This window comes from Carassius carassius, chromosome 43 (assembly GCF_963082965.1).
Source record: "Carassius carassius chromosome 43, fCarCar2.1, whole genome shotgun sequence".
Lineage (NCBI taxonomy): Eukaryota > Metazoa > Chordata > Actinopteri > Cypriniformes > Cyprinidae > Carassius > Carassius carassius.
The window spans coordinates 16918499-16938053 of NC_081797.1; the positions used below are offsets into that span (position 1 = coordinate 16918499).

The window sequence follows — 19555 nt, forward strand, 5'->3', positions numbered from 1 at the left end:
AGATTGAAGGGGATGGATGGGGATGTATGGAGATGATGGGATGGAGATGGATATATACCCTATATTGCCAATAAAATACACTATTTGCCAAAAGTATTGGGACACCCACTTCTACTGAACAGGTTTGACTACTTTAGTAATTTTCATGAGTACAAATCTTAAGCATATAATGATATTCTACTGATAGTATATCATTATATTATTAAATTATATCTAAATAAATATATCTAATTTCGGAGTCCTCAAATGGTTCCAGGTCACTCCAGGTTATTATAGTCCCACATCCATAATATAGTAAAGGTATCAGGGGCAGTCTGGTCGTGTGGATTTAGGGGGACAGAGAAGGGCCAGTGGAAAAGGGGCGGCACAGCTGCCTTCTGGGATTAGCCAATCCCTGCCATCTGCTAGCAGCAGCATAATCCAGTCAATGAGAAAATCAATTGTCTAAGTAAATATCAAAGGCTTGGAATCTCATTTTGGCAAGTAACTTAAACATTAGGAGGACTTAAGTTAAAAGACCATGTTAGTGCTGAGCAAGGGATCGGGAGGCTTATTCATTACGTGCAACTTGTTGCTGAATCGCCAAAAAAGGATCAAGCTGTTATAAACTGAGAAAACAAAAAATTAACCCACAGTAATAACTACCGCTGAAATAAATAAATAGGTTGCTACATATGTGGATGTTGTCTTTATAGAAAATATAAATTTCAATTTTCTCATTTCATTTTACATTTTAAAATAACATTTTAACTTTTAATATTTTTAGATGTTATTTTAATTTCCTGAAATTCTTTCATATTTTAATAATGTCATATAATATAACTATGATATACATATAATATAAACCTTTATATAATATATAATTATATTAATCCCATCAGTTAATAGGATCTGCTGCTGAGCAGCTGTGAGACGGGATCGGTGTCGTAGTGGCAGGAGATTTCATTAAATGTGTAAGTACTTCACATCAGCCGTTTACATAAGGTGACCAAACGTGCCATTTTCCCAGGACACGTTCTGGCCAGGATCTCTATATTGCCTAAAATATCCAGGTTTTGGCTTTGGTTTCCTGTTTTCATACTTAATGAAGGTAATGATCGTTTGACCAATAACATGCAGACATTGTACATAATTGACCAATCGTGCTGCGTGTGAAGGTGGGATCTACAGAGAACGGTCAAAGTGATGCAAATACGTGTACATATTAGTGTTGGGACTTGAAGCAGCACTGAGCAGACCGATCGGTGTATGACATCAAAGTACAGTGAGAGCAATTCAAAAGCACAAGAAGCTGTCTGCTCTCTAGAGCTCTCTCATGGTATCTTGTCATACAACAATTGGTCTGCGCAGCGCAGCGCAAACCAAACCAAAATGTTGGATATTTTAGGCATTATAGAAATCCTGGCCAGGACGTGTCCTGGGAAAATGGCACATTTGGTCACCCTAGTTTACATCTTACTTCCTAAATGTGGGAAATCAGGACCAATCAGAACCTTTGTTAATGAAATGATGAACTTACTGAACGAGTTCAGTAACAGCTTTTTTTTTATCCTATAATTTGTTATTCATACATTTTTAAGTGTGATTATTTAGCACCATTGCATTTAGGGATAAATGTATTATTAATGTTATTATTATGATTATATATTAACAATACGTTTTAAATATATTATTATTATAAAAATATTTGTAAGTTAATACACAACTAAATAATTGTTGAATAGATCTTTATTAAAAATAAAATCACATTTTTTTTTAGTAAAAGTCAGTTTACATGATAAATAATAAACTGATCAAAATATACAGTATTGAGCAAATTCCAAAGCAATATCTCAGTGCCCAAACACATCGCTCTTCAGATTTTGTGGCTGATCAGAGAACTTACAGGCCCTCATACTCATGTCTGCAATGGCCAACAAACAGAGGCTCCGCTAGAATACCCCGCCTGCAGCAACACAAACAGTAATGTTATTTGAAAAAACAAATAAACTATTCTAATTAAGAATATATATATATATATATATATATATATATACACACAATTATTTAGAGCCCAACCGATATGTTTTTTTTGGGGGGAGCCAATACCAATAATAGGGAGTAAAAATATATAGATATCCACATATATTCTTTGTGTATATTATAGTACAGTAAAAGTCAAAATTTGGACATCTTCCCGTTCATGTGTCCAAACATTTGATATATATATATATATTTATAAAAACAATTTTTTTTGTAATGATCACTCAAATGTGGTGATCAAGCACTTAAAATGACGTGACAAAGATATGTAATGGAGGCAACGCATTTAACAATTTAGCAATAAACTTTATCCAAAATGTATTTATTTCATTCCATTTATTTCACTTCAGAACATTCATTCACAGATTTGCACTACTGTCTTTACTTTTCTAGTAAGTTTTGTCTGTGTGTAAATAAATACAATATAAATTCACATCCTGTGCACTTTAATGCCTTTGAATGTAACTTGTAAGTTCCCTTGGAACTGAAATCATGGCGGAATTTCATGTGAAGTTCACTTGACAGGGCACTTACAATTGAATAAGACAATGCTTGAATGCTACTGCCTGAACTACACTTCCTTACTGAAATGAAAGTGTTGGCTTGTGTCACTATGGATTTCCACCAAATTTGGGGGATCCCTTCAGCTTGAGGAGCCCTCTCGAACGCCACCCTGCATGCATCGGTAGCCCCCCAGGATCATTAAGGCAGCGAATTTAACCACCCCTAATTCTGGAACCCCGGGGGCTATTGCCGTGGGGGTGGTTCGAAAGAGGGCATTTAGACAGCTGCCATTTAGACGTACACTTGATTCAGCAGTCGAGAGGGTTCCTTGAGCTGAAGGGACTCCCCCAATTTGCCGCACCGTTACGGAGATATGGCCATTGAAAGTTTCAATGGTTTTCCTAATTTCCATAGAAACACTTTAAAGCATTTCATCCAGGTTGCCAGTAGCAAACAAAGGAGCACATACATGCAGGCTAATATCGGCCGATAAAATCGGCAAAAAGATATATCGGTCGGGCTCTAATCTGTTTGTGTGCAGATATATGTATATAATAGTCAACATTTGAAGTAGATCAAAAAAGTGCATCAAAGTTGTCCTAAGACAAGAACACATTTTAGTTTTGGGTTTAGGACAACTTTGATTAAAGGTTTTGATTTATATTGACTAGTGTATATAGATTAAATAGTGTATATAGAGTAAAGACTAACATTGTTAGAAATTATTTCTATTTTTAAATAAATGCTGTTTTTTTTTTTCAAAAGAATCCTGAAAATGTATCACAGGTTCAAAATAAAATGATTATATCAAACACTAAATGTTTAGTTTTGTATGCACACTGAACTTGGAACAGATCAGAAGTTGATAAAGAATAATTACAAACATATTTCCAATACCTTACAAGTTCACAGCGAAACTCCTTCAGACGTGGGAAGGCCAGATCGGCGTTCAGGGTTTTTTCTTCATTGCTCCACAACCTCTCCGCTGCAGCACAGGCTCTCGGCCTTCACAAACACACAAAACCATAAAGATCTACAACAGTGCAATATCTCATTCTGATCTGGACTGCTCTTCTAGTCATACCACAGGCGTGGGCTCAGATTGGTGGCGTCCACATATTCACCCCACATGGCAACTTCTCCACCAATCACCAACTTCTTCTGCTCATCTGTGCCTAAACCATAGAAAGAAGCGGCATATATTTAAACAAGCACAACAGACATGCGCTGAAAAAACACACCAGCACTGCACTACAAACAACAACAAGCAGTGATTGATTCTGTGAGAAATTAATAATCACTTAAAATACCTGAAAGTCATCATGAGTTCTCATTTATCGCCTGTTTGCTTTTAAGGACTGATATTATATATTGAATATTGATATATTACACATCAAGTGCAAGCGCTGGAGAGCGTCTGAACCCAGTATAGCATGCTGCTCCACACACCGGAGAAATTCTGGGGCCGCACTGCGTAGGAGTCACGCCAGTCCTGGCCGTAGCTGATGTGGTTGATGTACCAGGGGGCAGAGAGCAGGACCCTGTGCCCGGCCTGGGTCATCCTGCTCAGTTCAGCCTGGTATTTTACACCCTTCCAGATCTCCAGAACAGTATCCTGTGGAATCTGAGACAGCAGCAAATGTTGGGTGACAATTTCCATGCCTTATTGGCCTCTAGGGATTTACCAACCAGTCTGCTTTACTCATCTGCATTAATGCAATGTTTTGAGGCTTTTACTGTGCATATTTTGAAGGGAGGACCATATTTTTAAAATGTTGCAAGCTAGATTCAAACTCAAAAATGCCAAAAGAGCACCAGAGCTCAATGCGTTAACCACTAGCCCACAGTTCTGACTTTTAAATAACTTGTATTGATTGATTTTGCTTCTGATAGAACCTACTTATGTCTCATGTGCCATCTGATGACAGTGTTTTACCTCACACTATAAAAAGTTGGCTCTTTATTGACACCTTCTGGTTACAAAGTGCAATGATCGCGACAACAGGGTTGCATTCTGAGGCATTTCGCATCTCATTCCCTACTGTATTAGTTACTTTGTTGAAGTGTTATTTTAGAATAGTGATACTATTATAGTTTTCCTTAATATTCTAAATTAGTTTCTGTTTATTTATTTTTTGCTTTGCTTTTATATAGTGTAAAGTTAAAGTACTAAAACTCTAACAAAAATATAAAATAATAATAATAATAATGCTAAATCGAAATATTTTTTAAAAGCTAATAAATTTTTTTTTCTCAATTTAAATAAAATTTGAAAATGAAACAATCCAAACATAAATAAATATTTGAATAGTATATAAATAATACTAAAATACCACATATAAAGTCATGCTTATCGATGCACGTTTGTTTGATTCTCACAGCACAACACACTTTCACACATTTGAGAGAAATCAGCACTACACTGACACACAGCACTGCAGTCTCTAGTGTTTGTTAGCGTTTTGCACTGATGCTCTGACCCCTGAAGGCTAAGGGCCGCACGTTGTAGTAACGGGCCCAGCTGTGAGTGGGTATCGGCAGGTCGAGGTAGAAAGGGGCCGCCAGGATGACCTTTAACCCTGCCTTAGTCACCCGGCGCATCTTGCACAGGTAACAGCCCTGCTTCCAGACCTCCACCACGTACTTAGATCTGGGCTAGAAGAGAAGCGTCTCATTCCTGTTACTATCACACACGGCTCTTTTTGACGTTTAAATGCAACCAGTGCAGACTCACTGTTTTTACTCACTCGCTCATGGTAGTCAAACACATCCTGCCAAACAATGGAGGTTTTGTTGAGAGTGGCGGTCATGTTCATTATACTGAAGAACATAAAGAGAGACATATAGTGAAAAACCAGAAACACTGTGTTCACGAATGTGCCAATTCTTATGTTTATGCAGAAAAACAGTAAACATTTTTTCCCCCATTGTTATCAGAAGACATAACATTTACATTCTTCACATATTAAAACAGAATTTAATCAATGCACAGTCACAGGTGTGCTTATATCATTTTTTCGGTTTCAAACACGTCTTAACCAAACACATTTTAGAACTATTCATTTTAGAATCTTGGATTAAACCTAATAAAATGTAACTTTAAATACAAAAAAAAAAAAAAAAGTAAATAAAAAAAAAATGTAAATAATATTTAATAAAACAAAAAACATACAAACTTTATAAATCAGTTGGAAAGTATCATGAAGGAAAAGCAGTCAAAAAGGTATCCAATTATGCTAAAATGTGAATCATTTTTCAAAGAAATTTAAAGAATTAGAAATTAGAAATCAATAAAATGTAAGAAAATTAATTAATTTTTAAAGAAATTAATCAAGGTTGCATCAAAAGTGACAGTAACATAAACAATTTAAAATACACATTTTCTTTTTTTCTTTTAAAAAATTATTTATTTTTCAAAGAAGCCTGAAAGTAAATATGCATCACTGTTTCTTGAGCATCAAATCTGCATATTAGAATAATTTCTTAATGTGTCACTGAAGTCGTGAGTAATGATGCTGAAAACTGAGATTTGACATCACAGAAATAAATGACTTTTTAACATATATTCACATAGAAAACTATTTTATTTTAAATTGTAATAATATTTAACAGCCTTTGTGAGAGTAAGATAATTCTTTTTTTTAAAAAGGTATAAAAATAAATAAAAACCTTACAGACCCCAAACTTTTCTGTACATAAGAAGTTAGCTTTTTTAACATTTCTACTCACCTCTCCATGTAGAATGATTCCAGTTTAGTAAAATCCTTCCCAAAACCCTTCTTTTCCATAAACTTCTGCACATTGGGATTCGACTGCCTGTTTGAGAGAATAACATTGCTGTCTTAGAAATAAAAACACCACCATTCTTGCTAATGCAGTCAAGCTTAAATGAGGCCCTCAAAACAAAAATCAAGTGTCAAAAAAGCTTACCAGCAGGCAAAACTGACCTCATCCCCTCCTAAATGAACATAAGAGTCAGGAAAGACAAACTTCACCTCTTTCAAGAGGCTTTCCATGAACTTATAAGTAGTGTCTACTGTTGGATCGACAGGTCCGAATGAACCAGACGGCACACTGCCCTTGTAACAGGGAGTCAAGAGACCTGGCTGTCCTGAGAACAAGAAACAAACATCATTATTCTTTAACATTATTGGGGGTTAGGGTTAGGCTTTTACAGTATAAAAACCATTACATCTACAGAATGAACCCATAATGATAGGAATATGTATGTATGTGTGTGTGTGTGTGTGTGTGTACCTTTCCCCCATGACTGAGTGTGTCCAGGAGAGTCAAACTCAGGCACGACTCGAATGCCTCTCATTCTGGCATGTTCTATCACCCTCATCACGTCTGACTGTGTGTAGATGTGAGTGAACGGATGAAAAGCTCCCTAGAAGAAAAAACACAACTGTCATGTTATTATTAAAAAGGGTTTTTGTTACCTAAAAAAAAAAAAAAAAAACTCAAAATTTAAATTAAAACTAAAAATATAAAAACAAAGGCTTATTTGAAACATTAAAAAAAATATATATATAATAAATATAATATAATAAAAGAACACAAGCTGCCTTGGGTGTAACGTCTTTAATGGAACTACAGTTCATATAAACAACAAACGCATATAACGTTAATCATTCAGAAGAATAGAAGCAAAATTGCTGTGTTAAAAATAAGGAGTTAGAAATGTAGCTGTTTTTGAGGTGATTTTATAGCATCTCTACCTTATTACTGAGGTCAGGAAAAGTGCGGCTCTGATACGGGAAGGAAGGATCATCCACAATGTGCCAGTGAAAGACATTCAATTTACTGTAGGCCATTGCATCCTATGAAAAACAATAATAATTCTTTATTTTATTTCAAGGTTTTGGGGTCAGTAAGATAAACAAAAAAAATTAATTAATACTTTTATTTAGCAATGATGCATTAAATTGATCAAAAGTGACAGTAAATTAAAGGGACAGTCACATTTAATCCAAATGCTTTTCTTTTCTATTAATTAAAAGAAATTTTGAAAAAAAAAACACATCATGGTTTCTAGAAAAATATTAAGCAGCATAAGGAGCTTTAAATTACAGGAATAAATTACATTTGAAAATATATTCAAACAGAAAACTGTTAGGTTTAAATTGTAATAATATTTCACAATATTACTGTATTTCTAAATGCAGCCTTAGAGCATAGAAGACTTCTTTAAAAAAAAAAAATTATATATATATTTATATAATTTATAATGAACAGTAAATACATACCAGAGTCTTCAGAATAGCATGGAGAGGTATATAATGCCTTGAAGTGTCCAGTAAAAGTCCTCTGAAAGCAAAACGTGGGAAGTCTACAATCTCTGTCTTGTTGATAAAATACTGCATGGAAAGATTGAGTTAATTAACAGAGTATATGAACATACTGCTGCATTATTTATCACAGCACATGACAAAATACTTTTCACACAATACTTACAGTGCCATAATCATCCTGGTACACAAGCTGACTGAAGGACTCCAGACCTGATTTTCAGGTTTGATAGGTTGAAAGAGACACAACTATTAGGGTTAGTGTTTTAAATTCAAGCAAAGAATAAAAGAGACAACAAGCGTGAAGTCACACCTCTCAAAGCGCCCCATACAGACACTGATCTCAGTACAGCCTGGCCCTCTGACACACTCAGCGTATCTGCAAGAACAGTACATGAGTACAACATCATTAGAAAGTCTTAGCATATTAGATATCGAAATACATCCACAAATGACACATTTTAAATGACTGGATTCAAAAGGCACTGAAGAACAGGAATGACTCCCTTTTTAAAAAAAGTAAAGTAAAAGTTAAAAGTAATTACACCTTTTAACTTAGTGGATTTTCTCTGACATGAACGGAGCAATTAAAAGGTCAAAGGTCAGCAGGGGTTACTAAGATCGCATGATCAGGAGATACTCACAGCTCTCATCTGAATTTTCGTCAGGGTAGCCGTCACATCCTCTGGTTTTGACGCTCACCGATACGACAAAGGGTTGAGGCTCCGACCACATGTACTGAAGCACATTTTCTGTTCAAATAAACATTAACATATCAACACACATTGTTTTGTAGTGCAAATTTGTTTCATTTGATTATGAAAAGCTATTAAGACGGCCATAAGATTTTCAAGGAAAATTTTATTTTACTGTATTTGCCATTTTTTTATGTTTGCCTGTTGTATTTCTCTCCTGGTTGTGAAACAAATTTAATATATATATATATATATATATATATAAACATATAAAAAAAATATTTTCTCTCAAAGAAGTATTTTGTTCCCCTGAGCTTTGTGTATCACTAATGTTTTGCATTCTCTCTCTAAATATTTACATTTACATTTATTCATTTAGCTGACGCTTTTATCCAAAGCGACTTACAATTGCTATATATGTCAGAGGTCGCACGCCTCTGGAGCAACTAGGGGTTAAGTGTCTTGCTCAGGGACACATTGGTGTCACACAGTGAATTTGAACCCGGGTCTCTCACGCCAAAGGCATGTGTCTTATCCACTGCGCCAACACCACCCCAATATATTTGCATTCTATTGCTAAAGAATTGTGTTCCCCGACAAACTTCGTGTTCTCTCACTAAACATTTGCGTTCTATCGCTAAAGTTTTGTGTTCTCTCACTAAACATTTGCGTTCTATCGCTAAAGTTTTGTGTTCTCTTGCTAAACATTTGCGTTCTATCGCTAAAGTTGTGTTCTCTTGCTAAACATTTGCGTTCTATCGCTAAAGTTGTGTTCTCTCACTAAACATTTGCGTTCTATCGCTAAAGTTTTGTGTTCTCTCACTAAACATTTGCGTTCTATCGCTAAAGTTTTGTGTTCTCTTGCTAAACATTTGCGTTCTATCGCTAAAGTTTTGTGTTCTCTCGCTAAACATTTGCGTTCTATCGCTAAAGTTACATGTTCTCTCGCTAAACATTTGCGTTCTATCGCTAAAGTTTTGTGTTCTCTCGTTGAACATTTGCGTTCTATCGCTAAAGTTTCGTGTTTTCTTTCGCTAAACATTTGCGTTCTATCGCTAAAGTTTTGTGTTCTCTCGCTAAACATTTGCGTTCTATCGCTAAAGTTTCATGTTCTCTCGCTAAACATTTGCGTTCTATCGCTAAAGTTACATGTTCTCTCGCTAAACATTTGCGTTCTATCGCTAAAGTTACATGTTCTTTCATTAAACATTTGCGTTCTATCGCTAAAGTTTTGTGTTCTCGTTGAACATTTGCGTTCTATCGCTAAAGTTTCATGTTCTCTCGCTACACATTTGCGTTCTATAGCTAAAGTTTTGTGTTCTCTCGCAAAACATCTGCATTCTATCGCTAAAGTTACATGTTCTCTCGCTAAACATTTGCGTTCTATCGCTATAGTTTCATGTTCTCTCGCTAAACATTTGCGTTCTATCGCTATAGTTTCATGTTCTCTCGCTAAACATTTGCGTTCTATCGCTAAAGTTTCATGTTCTCTCGCTACACATTTGCGTTCTATAGCTAAAGTTTTGTGTTCTCTCGCAAAACATCTGCATTCTATCGCTAAAGTTACATGTTCTCTCGCTAAACATTTGCGTTCTATCGCTATAGTTTCATGTTCTCTCGCTAAACATTTGCGTTCTATCGCTATAGTTTCATGTTCTCTCGCTAAACATTTGCGTTCTATCGCTAAAGTTTCATGTTCTCTCGCTAAACATTTGCGTTCTATCGCTAAGGTTTCATGTTCTCTCGCTTAACATTTGCGTTCTATCTAGGGCTGAACATGAAACTATGGGCGGCAGTGGCTCAGTGGTTCATGTAGGTTGTCTACAAACCGGAAGGTTGGTGGTTCAATCCCCGGCTCCACCTGACCAAGTGTCGAGGTGTCCTTGAGCAAGACACCTAACCCCACCTGCTCCCGATGAGCTGGATGGCGCCTTGAATGGCAGACACCGTAGTCGGTGTGTGAATGTGAGTGTGAATGGGTGAATGTGAGGCAAAATTGTAAAGCGCTTTGGATTAGAGCCCGACCGATATATCGGCCGATATAAGCTAATTGCATTTAAATCGGCATCGGCATTTATAACGGCCGATGAAACAGAGTCTCATGCTTCACTCATGTTATGAGTGTTGCATAGTGTGCCCACCAGAGGGAGCGCTGCAGCTCCAGAGTTAACAACAGCGCCAGAAATTCACTACAGAAGAAAGCGATTAGCCAAGCCACAGAGATGTAACTTACTGTTTTGACTGTGAGTCTGTCGTTCGTCATGTGAAATGATTGTAGATTTAGTTCATACCCTGTATATAAAAACTGTGTGGTAGTTCTAGCTAACGGTCCTATCATTATCACTTCTAAATATTCTGTAACATCACTTACAGCCGCTAATGCATTGCTATATTAGATTAGCCACAAAGCTAATACCATGTTTATCAGTGGAAGAGCGCGAACGTTAATAGGAGGTCAAACTATAACGTTAGCGTTTAACTTATTCTTATTCTATTGCGGTGTGTTTCCCACATAATGACCGCGTAATTGGGCCTGAAATAATATTGTTAAATATAAGTAGGTAATACCTATTACTTGACAAATAAAAAAAATATATATATTTCTCATTTTTGCCTATGTAGGAGATCCCAGTTTATTATTATTATAATTCTAATGATGACATGAGTAATGATACATGGTGATATTATTAATACACATGCTTATTCTTTCTCTGTCTCTCTTTCTGCCTACAGATGGCTGAAAAAGGTGAATGCTGTAGCAGCAAAGTGTGGGACTACTTCTGCAAATACTTTAACTTTAGTATTATAATTTATTTACAGTACACACACAGACTGTTAAAACCAGCTTCAACTGGAAGAAAGTAAAAGTGTTAAATGTTTAAAACCAGACTGTTTTTTGATCATTAAAAAATATATACTTTTGATGTGCAATTGTTTAGTCATTGAGACTGTAATCTAAGGCTTTTTTTTTAACATAGTCCATTCTGGAAAATGGTTTATACAGCCCACATACATAGAACAGGCAGATATTTTGCTATTGAATGTTGTGTAAGTGCAGTTTATAGGAAATGGGTCTAATATCCAGATTATTTTTAAAATCAAAATATCGGCTTATAAATCGGCTCTTTTCGAGTTAATATCGGCATCGGCCCCCAAAAATCCATATCGGTCGGGCTCTACTTTGGATGGCCATGTGGTCTGTTGAAAGCGCTATATAAATGCAGTCCATTTACTGTAGCTATCGAATATTTTAGTAATCCGAGTATTCTACCAAAAATTCCATCGATTAATCGGATAAAATGTGTTTTTGTTTAAAGTGCAATATTAATTATGCAAGAGAAAATAAGACTCCTGGGTCTCTTAAAATTAACAACTAAGTTTCCTTTTTTAGAAAAAAAAATATTAAAAATAAAATATGGAAGAAATGTTGTGTGATTAAACCTTAAAAAATACATATAATGTTTGATTTTTTTTTTTAGTGGTAGGCTGTGTATATTCTGCTGAACAATCGTCTTTAACCGGACTTTTATTTTGACGGGTTGGCGTACCTTTACAGTTCTGTGTATGTGATATGACACTAGTTTTACTCAAATCAAACAGTCAGATACTTATGAAGTGACTCTCAGTGCAGTTCTGGAGATGCTGTTCATGTGTTCACGTCCTTATTTAGTGAGACAGCAGAAGCTGAAATCACGGTGAGAGTCACGCGTAAAATGTGACATAACCCAAACGCAAATGCAAATCACGCATTACCGTTTGGATTTTCGTTTAAGCGAACAGTGTCTGCCAAATTTAAAATGGAAATGCAAAAGTCTGTTTGCAATTGTGTTTCCCATATCTTACGAGCTATGAGCCGGTCATATTTAAATAGCAATATTAATTACCACATTTGCCTTTTCACTCTCTGCACTGTGCATGTAAACTGCCAAAACTCAAATGGAATCGCAATTCCTTTTGCATTTAAATTTCCAACGTCTACACGGAAACCTGTCAATCAAGTGACAGGGGTGGGGCCATTTTATTGGGCGTGTTTGCATTGGGAAGTGACGTCACTCACAGTCAACGGTGTGGACTTTGTCATCTAAATACTTAATTACCAATAAGGTTAAGGATGTGGCTTACAAATTACTTCACCTTTTCTATCCTGTGAAGCTTTAATTAAAAAAGATGTTTCCTGATATTGACACTTTGTTCTTTTTGTGGTGCTGAACACGAATCCATTTCTCATCTCTTCTGGGAATGCACATATACAAGTCTGTTCTAGTAGAATTTTTGTATCTTCGATCATACTAAAATGTACCATGTTTTACTATGGTAAATATGAGTTATCGATAGTGTTTATAATTAAACCACAGTAGCCACAAATGTACAGTTGTCTGAGACGTTATGAAATGTTCTTTAACATCATGAACGATAAAATGTAGTCAGTGTTCTGCTATGGTTTATTTTCATAATAGGTAAACACAGGTCACAAGTTAACACGGTCACATTTCCTTGATTCAGCAGCTGCACGATGTGAAGCCGAGAGTCCTGTCTTGAATCTAGAGATCTGGTGCTGATTCGGTGTAGATTGGTAGTTCGGTGGTTAGTGACTGTCATCTCTTGCAGTGCACCATCTTTTAGCGCGTGTTCGAAACCTGCGCCAACACAGACGTACTTTATTTCTATTTTTTAGTTTATCTTACTTCAGCCGTGAAACGGGCGATCATACTAATAACTTGTAATCTTTACAAGAATATCAGAATCATGCAATGAGCAAGTCTGCGTTTATTAAACATTTAATATAGGGTCAGTTTGTGCTTTCAAAATCGCCGAGTCTGCTGCCGTCGTTCCAGCACATCTTCAGCGGAAACCTGAACCAGGATGTTGGTCACCAGATAACACGGTAACCAGTTAAACCGTAACACCGGGAAGATTAGGCAAATAGACTGGTGACGTAGGTCTGCGCGAGTTTCTAAATACAAAGTACGCTGATTTCGGACTTGCATCCTCAGTAGTTCAGACTTGTGCATTCGACTCGGGAGTGTGATGTCTGCGAGGACGCAGGTCCGGTAATTCTGCAAACAGCAGCATACTTGATAACTTCAGTCAGCTCGCCTTGACTACTGCAATTTTCCTCACTGTATATTTACAATAAAACGAAAAAGGATATGAAATACCACTGCCTCCTTCTTTTTTCATTTAAACATAATAATGGCAAAAGAAATGTACTTAGTTCAGGCAAATGTGTATATATACAGACCTATACTTGACTCGTGAGTGATTTCACTTCCCAATGCAAACACGCCCAATAAAATGGCCCCACCCCTGTCACTTGATTGACAGGTTTTCGTGTAGACGTTGGAAATTCAAATGCAAAAGGAATTGCGATTCCATTTGAGTTTTGTAGTGCCGGAAATTATGATTCTTTCTAGAGATTTGTTCATTTTCAGTTCGTTCACCAAAATGATTCGTTCAGAATCGTTCACTGATTTGTTCAGTGATCATTTATTCGTATTACACAAAATATGCCAGCAGGTGGCAAAAAAAAGTGTATTATGTGTTATGTCTTTAGTCAACGAACGTATTTACTTGTTACAAAAACTGATCTGGCTTGATTAAAATGTGTGTATAATCGCATTCAATATATAAAGTCTAATCAAGTTGTTCAGATGAACAAAGCACAAGGTTTTCTTGCTTAATTAGCATTTTAATTTTCTGGTCAGACAGTTTGTATATTATATATTCACATTCATAAATCGGGGATTAAACGTGGAGTTGCTAAATATCAAAACAAGCGTATGTGCACAGTATGGAAGCATATGGGTAGCATTATTCAATTTGGAATGTAATATGTAAAATGACAATGCATTTCTGTATTTACATTTACATTTTCCAATACATTTGTGCAACGTTTGGTGCAAAATGAAAATGAAAATGAAATTACAGAATTTTCATTTGCCATTTCATACACCAGTTTTAATATGTAAAATGAAAACTAATTTTAACGCTTTATAAGTTGCAAAATTACAGAAATGATTAGATATGTATAACATGTTCAAGCAAAAACTGTGGCAAAATGATCATTTAAATGCTATTTTTCTTAAATGCATTAACACTCACAATCAAGACACTTATGACTGCATTTTCATTCAATGTCCCGCAATGAATGTAGCAAAATTCAATGTGCAAATTGAAAATGCATTCCGAGCCGATCACGTGTCCGCCCCCTCCCGCCATGTCAATCACTGCGTGAACAAGGCGGGTCTTGCAGAAGGTCAGAGACTCAAATCTCAAGAAGAGGATTCAAGGGAGAGAACATGGACAAGACAGTTGGTCCGTGTACGTTTTGATCATTTCGGTTTATGGCTTCAATATTTCATTCGAACTTGTGGGTGGAGCTGAAACGCTGCTTTCATCTGATTGGTCGAATCGCTCCACCTTCAGCTCGGTCTTTTCATTCTTTCAGGCAGAATAAGAGTCAGTGCGAGTGAAGCACTGTAATGTCTGAAACCACCGCTCACTGTTAATTAACATAATATTTGAATCAGATGTAGCTGGGCACATAATTCGTGCTGCTGCGACTTGCAAGAGACCCCGTTAAATTATTTCTAGGTTGTATACTGTATTGTATAAATATTGTCCCACTGATAAAAACAGTGCAAATAGTTCTGTCTCCTTGGATAACAGTGAAGTGGAAATAAATATAGTTAAATTTATGAAATAAAATTAAATAGGATTTTTTGGGAAGGTAAGTCTGGCCAGTCATACAGCAACACGAGACAGACGAGTCTGAAGATCTGAACTGAATTTGGTGAAACAAAGTTCTAGTCTGTGTCAATTACTCTCATAATAAATAATAATAATAATTTTACCCGTAATTTTCGTTATAAGTTGCATCAGTCCAAAAATACGTCATGACTAGGAAAAATATATATATAAGTCGCATTTATTCAGAACCAAGAGAAAACATTACCGTCTACAGCCGCGAGAGGGCGCTCTGGGGTAGGCTACAGGAGCACTGAGCAGCATAGAGCTAATTTTACTATTTTTATTCAGAAATGTAACTATATTAATTTTTACAATTATTTATTAATGTCACACACACATACCTAGTGCTTTATGACTTAAAATATGAGAGTGGTAAATGTTACAGACATGGAACTGTTCAGTCTATTATTGATTTTTATTTCCACTTCACTTTTATCCAAGGAGACAGAACTATTTGCACTGTATTTATCAGTGGGACAATATTCATGCAATACTACAACCTAGAAATAATTTGCAGGTCTCAGCAGCACCAATTATGTGCCCAGCTACATCTGATTCAAATATTATGCTAATTAACAGTGAGCAGTGGTTTCAGACATTACAGTGCTTCACTCGCACTGACTCTTATTCTGTCTGAAAGAATGAAAAGACCGAGCTGAAGGTGGAGCGATTCGACCAATCAGATGAAAGCAGCGTTTCAGCTCCACCCACAAGTGCGAATGAAATATTGAAGCCATAAACCGAAATGATCAAAACGTACACGGACCAACTGTCTTGTCCATGTTCTCTCACTTGAATCCTCTTCTTGAGATTTGAGTCTCTGACCTTATGCAAGCCACGCCTTGTTCACGAAGTGATTGACATGGCGGGAGGGGGCGGACACGTGATCGGCTCGGAATGCATTTTCAATGTGCACATTGAATTTTGCTACATTCATTGCGGGACATTGAATGAAAATGCAATCGTAAGTGTCTTGACTGTGAGTGTTAATGCATTTAAGAAAAATAGCATTTAAATGATCATTTTGCCACAGTTTTTGCTTGAACATGTTATACATATCTAATCATTTCTGTAATACATTTTCATTTTCATTTTGCAACTTATAAAGCGTTACAATTAGTATTCATTTTACATATTAAAACTGGTGTATGAAATGGCAAATGAAAATTCTGTAATTTAATTTTCATTTTGCACCAAACGTTGCACAAATGTATTGGAAAATGTAAATGTAATACAGAAATGCATTGTCATTTTACATATTGCATTGTCATTTTGAATATTACATCCCAAATTGAATAATGCTACTCATATGCTTCTATAGCACAGTAGCCTACCTGTAACTGCGCTTTGCATTTTACGAGATTGACATGCTAAATGGCAGACTAGAAGATAAGCAAGATAATGAACAAGATAAGCTATGTAACAGTTCCTTTCATTCACGAACGACATGTATCCGTTCATTCAGCTCGTTCACGAACGACATGGGTACCAGTTCAGTCATTTCGTTCACGAATGATAAGATCTCTAGATCTCGTTCAGACTCATATGAAACTCGTTCATTGAAGGGCGTATTCGTTCACTACATTCAACAAATCACATGCTCTGTCACTCACATCTCATACTCGAAGGCTATTGGCTCGAGGTTGAGTAATTCTTTGACAAGATGAAATGGTTGTTACCCGGTTCACTGAACTGCGCATGCGCGGCTGCTGTGGAGGGAGGAGCTTCACTGAACGAGAAATATGAGTCAGTGGATTACGTGAACGAGAATGATTCGTTCACCTAAAAGATTCGTTCACGAAGGACACATCACTAGAGTTTTGGCAGTTTACATGCACAGTGCAGAGAGAGTGAAAAGGCAAATGTGGTAATTAATATTGCTATTTAAATATGACAGGCTCATAGCTCGTAAGATATGGGAAACACAATTGCAAACGGACTTTGGATTTCCATTTTAAATTTGGCAGACACCGTGCGTTCGCTTAAATGAAAAAGCAAACGGTAATGCGCGATTTGCATTTGCGTTTGGATTACGTCACATTTTATTTGTCCACAAATTGAAAACGCAATTGCAAATACAATTTGCAATTCCTTTTGAATAAAGTCTGGAATATCATTGCATATTTTACGTTGCCGTCTTGTTTACTTGTTACACAGTACACACATCCATCCTCCTACACGGAAGTATCTGTTTGATTCATCCTCAGGCATAACCGACCTGATCCTGTCGTGAAGTCAGGGAATATGATGGAGAAGTATCTTTTGAAAGCAGCATCCAGGACGGAGCATCCGGTCTGCGCAGCCGAGTCCCTCCCGTAAGTGAAGGAGAAGAGCCGTGGACTCAGAGGGTCTCTCTCCGCGGACTGATGGAGCTGCTGCGGAAGCGGCCAGACCCCATCCACCTGCTCCACCCACACAGCCACCACAACCACTATTAAACACCACCGCACCTGACGAGACTGCGAGCCCGAGCGAGACATGTTACCGGACACCTCGCTCGTGTTTCACGGCGGACGAACTGCAGCTACACAGCGAGAAAACATTAAAAAGCGCTGAGACTGTCAAAACACGAGTCATGTGACAGGACAGTGCTTTTGTTCACCTGATCTGAGGAGAGCTGGCATCCCATTGGCTCAGCTTGAGTCACACGGTCTATTTCCGGGATGGTTTTCATATTAAATAGGCTCATCAAAGGGAAAGTAAATAAAAAAGATTATAACTTAGATCATAAAGTGCACTAAGAAATCCTTAAAAGTCACACAATTAGTGCGAAAATAAAAGGTCCGATTCCTTGTTATCTGAAGAAACTGTGAAACTCGACTATTGTTTTATATTTTATTTCATCGCCCAGGCCTATAGAAGTATGCAATATATTATTATTATCATTACTGGAAACAAGAAACAGCCTGAGCACTTTACATTATATAATATTAGCCTACTTCCATATTTTTTATTTGTCACTGTGTTTATTTTTGTGTTGATCAAATATGTTATGAATTGAAAACTACATTTAAGAGCCAGAAAAAGCCTCTAGAGGGCGTTATTATACAGCGAAACAAATTATTAAATTACTAGACTTAAACCAACTTTTCAGTAACGTTGAGAAAGGTACCCTAAACGATCATTACTTTGGTTAAACGTTTGACTAATAACATTAAATGACTCCGTATTAAAACGTTTTTCTGTGTTGTGACCGAGGATAGGACAGTAGCCTACATCTAATAAAGATCACTTGAACGACTTCATCTGATTTCAAGTAACCGCCATTGAAAACCCAAAACACTTAAATTACCATCAGTCATAACACCATTGTTCCTCGAGCAAAAGCAAACATTATGTAATGGCTTTTAAACAACCATCCCTGGATAATAATAAAGCATTATCCAGGGTAGAAGTCAAATCCCATGTGGCCCACCTAAACAGACACAACTATGGTAAAGATGTAGTAAACGAAAAATAAAGCTTTGTTTTAAGCTTTATCTAGCACAGGCAAGAAGCCTCTTAAAACCATAAGACTTTCTTTATTCTGTAGCTGCTAGTAATGTAGCTGGTTGTTTGAGCTGACCAAGGCTTCTCAGTTAGATGTGTAAAATCACTCACACACCCCCTTTCCAATCCGGAAACCCCTCCCTGTGTGTAACCTTTGAACTTGATGTCACAATCACCATCTACTCCCTCTTTTAGTTCTTTGGATGTCACTGGCAGAAATGCAAAATACTGTACTGTATGTGACAATGACAAAATATGACTCATACAAATGCTCAAATGAGATTTCATCACTGTGATTAACATGCTTATAATTTTCCATGGCACTCACTTTCACAACGAGGAGTGGGAAGACCTTATTGACGCTTAAGCAATTTATTAATTGATCAATATCATTTAAAGATACATATGTATTTATAGGTAAATGACGATTTTGCCTTAACATTTAGAATTATTATTATTATTATTATTATTATGTGATGGGTTTTGCAAGGTCCTTTCATTGTATTTGTTGTGTTTGGTTGGCGTTTTAACAGAACCACACCCAGTGAAACCCGTGGAAACAGCACGCAAACTACTTTAAGTTCTGGTAAATACACAAACACACTCAGAACATACTGTAAAAACGTAGTTATTAAGAATTAATCACAGCTTAAATCTACATAAAACGCCCCAAGCTAGAGGTGAGTTCATCATTTTTGTTAATTAATAATAATAATAAAAAAGAGGTTATGTGAGTGTTAGGAAGTTTCGTTTGTCCACTCAGTGTTTTTGTTGTTTGGACTTGGAGTTGGTGAGACAACTGGA

General features: G+C 36.5%; 1 protein-coding gene across 5 annotated transcripts; it reads right to left on the reverse strand.

The window, feature by feature from the left end:
* Positions 1-1713: 1713 nt before the first annotated feature.
* On the reverse strand, positions 1714-17874 carry LOC132124909 (beta-hexosaminidase subunit alpha-like). 5 transcript variants are annotated; one of them, XM_059536064.1, is made up of 14 exons: positions 17481-17873; positions 8462-8569; positions 8131-8196; positions 7984-8030; positions 7776-7886; positions 7248-7349; positions 6784-6916; positions 6457-6637; positions 6256-6342; positions 5274-5346; positions 5007-5181; positions 3611-3701; positions 3424-3531; positions 1714-1945 (listed from the first exon to the last, which is right to left on the reverse strand). In XM_059536064.1, exons 1-14 carry the CDS (start codon positions 17740-17742, stop codon positions 1882-1884), a joined length of 1608 nt encoding a protein of 535 aa, XP_059392047.1. In that variant the 5' UTR covers positions 17743-17873; the 3' UTR covers positions 1714-1881. The 5 variants fall into 5 exon arrangements, 3 of the variants coding, with proteins under 3 accessions (XP_059392047.1, XP_059392046.1, XP_059392049.1); XM_059536063.1 differs by lacking the exon at positions 5007-5181 and adding an exon at positions 3976-4150 and having other exon boundaries at positions 17481-17870; XR_009426810.1 differs by lacking the exons at positions 1714-1945; positions 5007-5181 and adding an exon at positions 3917-4150 and having other exon boundaries at positions 3502-3531.
* Positions 17875-19555: the final 1681 nt, after the last annotated feature.

Excerpts from the sequence above, each read along its gene's own strand:
- LOC132124909 (XM_059536064.1), bottom strand. The coding sequence starts at position 17,742 with ATGTCTCGCTCGGGCTCGCAGTCTCGTCAGGTGCGGTGGTGTTTAATA. Across the intron at positions 8,570-17,480 it reads TGACTTCACGACAGGATCAG|AAAATGTGCTTCAGTACATG; the intron begins GTCGGTTATGCC and ends TTATTTGAACAG. Across the intron at positions 1,946-3,423 it reads TTTCGCTGTGAACTTGTAAG|GCGGGGTATTCTAGCGGAGC; the intron begins GTATTGGAAATA and ends GTGTTGCTGCAG.